Here is a 3085-nt window from a genome sequence, read left to right on the forward strand (position 1 = left end):
TATTTTGTACAATTTTATGAATAAAATAAAATTATGTTTAAAAAAAAACAAACAAACTTAGTACCTTTCTTTATAATGTTCAATAGTTTGTTTATTTTTATTTTAGTAAATAATAATAATATACAAAATATTTATATCAATAACATAATTAAAAAAAACCAAATTCATTATTAAGGAAATAATAAATTTAAAATCCAAATATAAAAATATATTTTTTTCATCTTAACACTCAATTTTTTTTATTTTAATGGCTTTTATTAAAAAAAAATTGTTTTTTTTTTGTTTTTTTAGAGAATTAGAATGATTTATTTACATCTATAATTATTACATCCAAAAATATCACCATATTATAGGAGTTATCTAACAAATAAAGGATAAAAATATATGGAAAGTAAATTAGAATATGCAAACAAAGTAGACTAGTTACATATAAAGACATTTACAGTAGAATATTAATTACACCAATTATTAAGTTCAACTACATAATTATGCAGTGGATAGGTGTGTCTATTTTGGAATAGGGCTTGCAAATTTTTAGTTCAATTATCAATAATCATCACTTAGATGGTAGTGATTTAACTTTTATAAAATATTGTAAGATATTCTTCATAATACTAAAGTTGAAATTTATGTTAAAAGAAATTATTCTCATTCTTTCAGTTTAATTAAATTGATTAACTAAAGAAAAATATATGACTAAGTGATATAAAATAAGTTAGGGTTATCTAGACATATAATATTCATAAACCATAATAGAAACTCATAATAGCTTAACCAAATCTAATTATATATATATAATTATATATATTTTTATATATCTATCTATCTATCTATATCTATATATATATATATATATATATATATTAATAAAAATAGTTTAAATAAAATTTATAATTTAATTAATTTTATAATTTTTTTTTTTTTTGTTTAAATGTGAGAATGTTCTTCCAAAATGATTTGGCAAATTTATATTGGAAATTGCTACTTTTTAAAATAGAGAGTCTATTAGTTTGGTGTATGACATGTTCCAGAATAAACCACAAGACTTAAGAATACCAAAACTGTATGACATGTTCCAGAATAAACCATAAGACTTAAGGATACCAAAACTCCCCACCTAACTATTAGACCATATCCAAAAAATTATAAAAAAATTCAAATTACAATTATCAAATTACAAATAACTATTTTACTTAAAAATAAATAATTTTGTAACATAATTTTGACAAAATTTAATAGAAAATTTTAAAAATCCAAATTAAATTTATCAAATTTAAAATTTTATTTATTCCAAAAAAAACCTTAAATTTATTTATCATTTCCATCATTAAAAAAAATCATTCAAACACTCCAAATTTCCATCATTAAAAAAAATCATTCAAACACTCCAAATTTCATATTAAAAGGAAAAACCAAAACCATAGCCTACGCAATGAAACCACCTATGTCTCATGCGAAAATCCACTCAGGTAGTTTATTAAATTTGTGCAATTATTTTCTACGCAATATTGACATGTGACAATATCCTGTATCATTGCCAACGAGATCCATCGCGTTGAGAGTCCAACCCTCCTGCGCATATGAGACAAAAAAGCATCTTGATAAACACAGCATCTTCAATCTGAGAATCTCAAGGTTCTGTCTTTTACTTTTTCCTAGTCACTATTTATATTCGTGACCAATTCCATACTATCTCACACAATTACTCATAGTGTTTTACAATTGTAATTTCTTCCAGTCTGGTTCGATGGGTTCCAAGTTTTTGCTTTCCGCAATCATCGCCATTGTCCTCCTCCTGTTTGCTGCAGGTGAAGGTGAAGTAAACATGGTGTTTTATATGCATGATAATCTCAATGGAAGCAACGTGACGGCCGTCCCAGTTGCGGGATTGAATGGCTCGTCTTCAAACGCGGGAAAGTTTGGAACCATCGTAACTATCAGCGATGTTATTACCAGACGACCGGAAATCACGGAATCCGACTCCGATAATATTATAGGTCGAGCGCAAGGAACGTACCTGAATACAAACCCTGTTACTGGACTTGATTTTTTAATGGTTTTCAGCTTAATCTTTCAAGATAAGAAGTACAGGGGCAGCACTCTGGAGTTCCAGGGAACGGACAGGTTCGCTAAACCACGACGCGAGTTTGCCGTTGTGGGAGGAACCGGAAAGTTCAGATTTGCTCGTGGTTATGCAGTTGCGAACACAGAATCCCTTTCTGGTGTTAATGCTATTATCAAATTCAATGCCACCATTCGTACTGATTAATTATTTTACGATCTAGCCTCTTCTTGATATGCTCACAGTGTTGCTTTTCAAAATTCCACCCTAGCTCTTTTCCTCAGTGCTATAAATAAAGTCCCGAGGGCACCCGGATTATAAAGTCCCGAAGGCACCCGTATTGCAGAAAGGCCAGCGGCACAGTCTACCTTGAATCTGCTGTTGGCTTTTTGCGCCTGGCATCGGATGATTCGGAATGCGCCCAGAATCATGCCATAATAAAGAAATGTGTGTATCCATTTATTTAAGCTCTCTACATTATTATTGCACTGTATGTATCGATATATTTAAGCTCTCTACATTCCTTGGATGTAGTATTGATAGTTAATTGGCATCGAATCTTTCCATGTGTAACTTTAAGGTTTGTTCATACATATATAATTTTTGTTTTATATATCTTATTTTCGAAGGCGTACATTTAAAAATAGTGTTTTTTTTGTTTTCTTAAGAAAAAGTTTATATATTTATGAAATTATAAATTATAAATTTTATATATTTATGGAGTTTATATATATTTATGTCTGATATAGATTGAATGATGTAAATTTTACCCAATATCATTTATACTAATTCAAAATTAATCATTTTAAAATTAGTTAAAATTTATTTAAAATCCAAATTGATTAAATATCTAAAGGTTATATTTATAATAATACAGAATTCACTTTACAATTTTTAATTAGTTAAAATTTATTTAAAATCCAAATTTATTAGATATCTAAAAAGAAATTTATGAAAAAATTATATATACATGATAAGTTATTTTAATTAAAAAGAATATTCAAATGTTTTATTTAAATTTCG

At 27.3% G+C, this 3085-nt stretch overlaps 1 protein-coding gene across 1 annotated transcript; it reads left to right on the top strand.

Moving 5' to 3' along the window:
* Nucleotides 1-1681: 1681 nt before the first annotated feature.
* Nucleotides 1682-2682, top strand: LOC149155093 (dirigent protein 11-like). The gene has a single exon (XM_089440331.1). It carries the CDS (start codon nucleotides 1748-1750, stop codon nucleotides 2267-2269), a length of 522 nt encoding a protein of 173 aa, XP_089296457.1. The 5' UTR covers nucleotides 1682-1747; the 3' UTR covers nucleotides 2270-2682.
* Nucleotides 2683-3085: the final 403 nt, after the last annotated feature.

The sequence above is a fragment of the Pinus tabuliformis genome, chromosome 9 (genome assembly GCF_031772625.1).
Source record: "Pinus tabuliformis cultivar Carrire ecotype Pingquan chromosome 9, CPIR1, whole genome shotgun sequence".
NCBI lineage: Eukaryota > Viridiplantae > Streptophyta > Pinopsida > Pinales > Pinaceae > Pinus > Pinus tabuliformis.

Excerpts from the sequence above, each read along its gene's own strand:
- LOC149155093 (XM_089440331.1), top strand. The coding sequence starts at position 1,748 with ATGGGTTCCAAGTTTTTGCTTTCCGCAATCATCGCCATTGTCCTCCTC.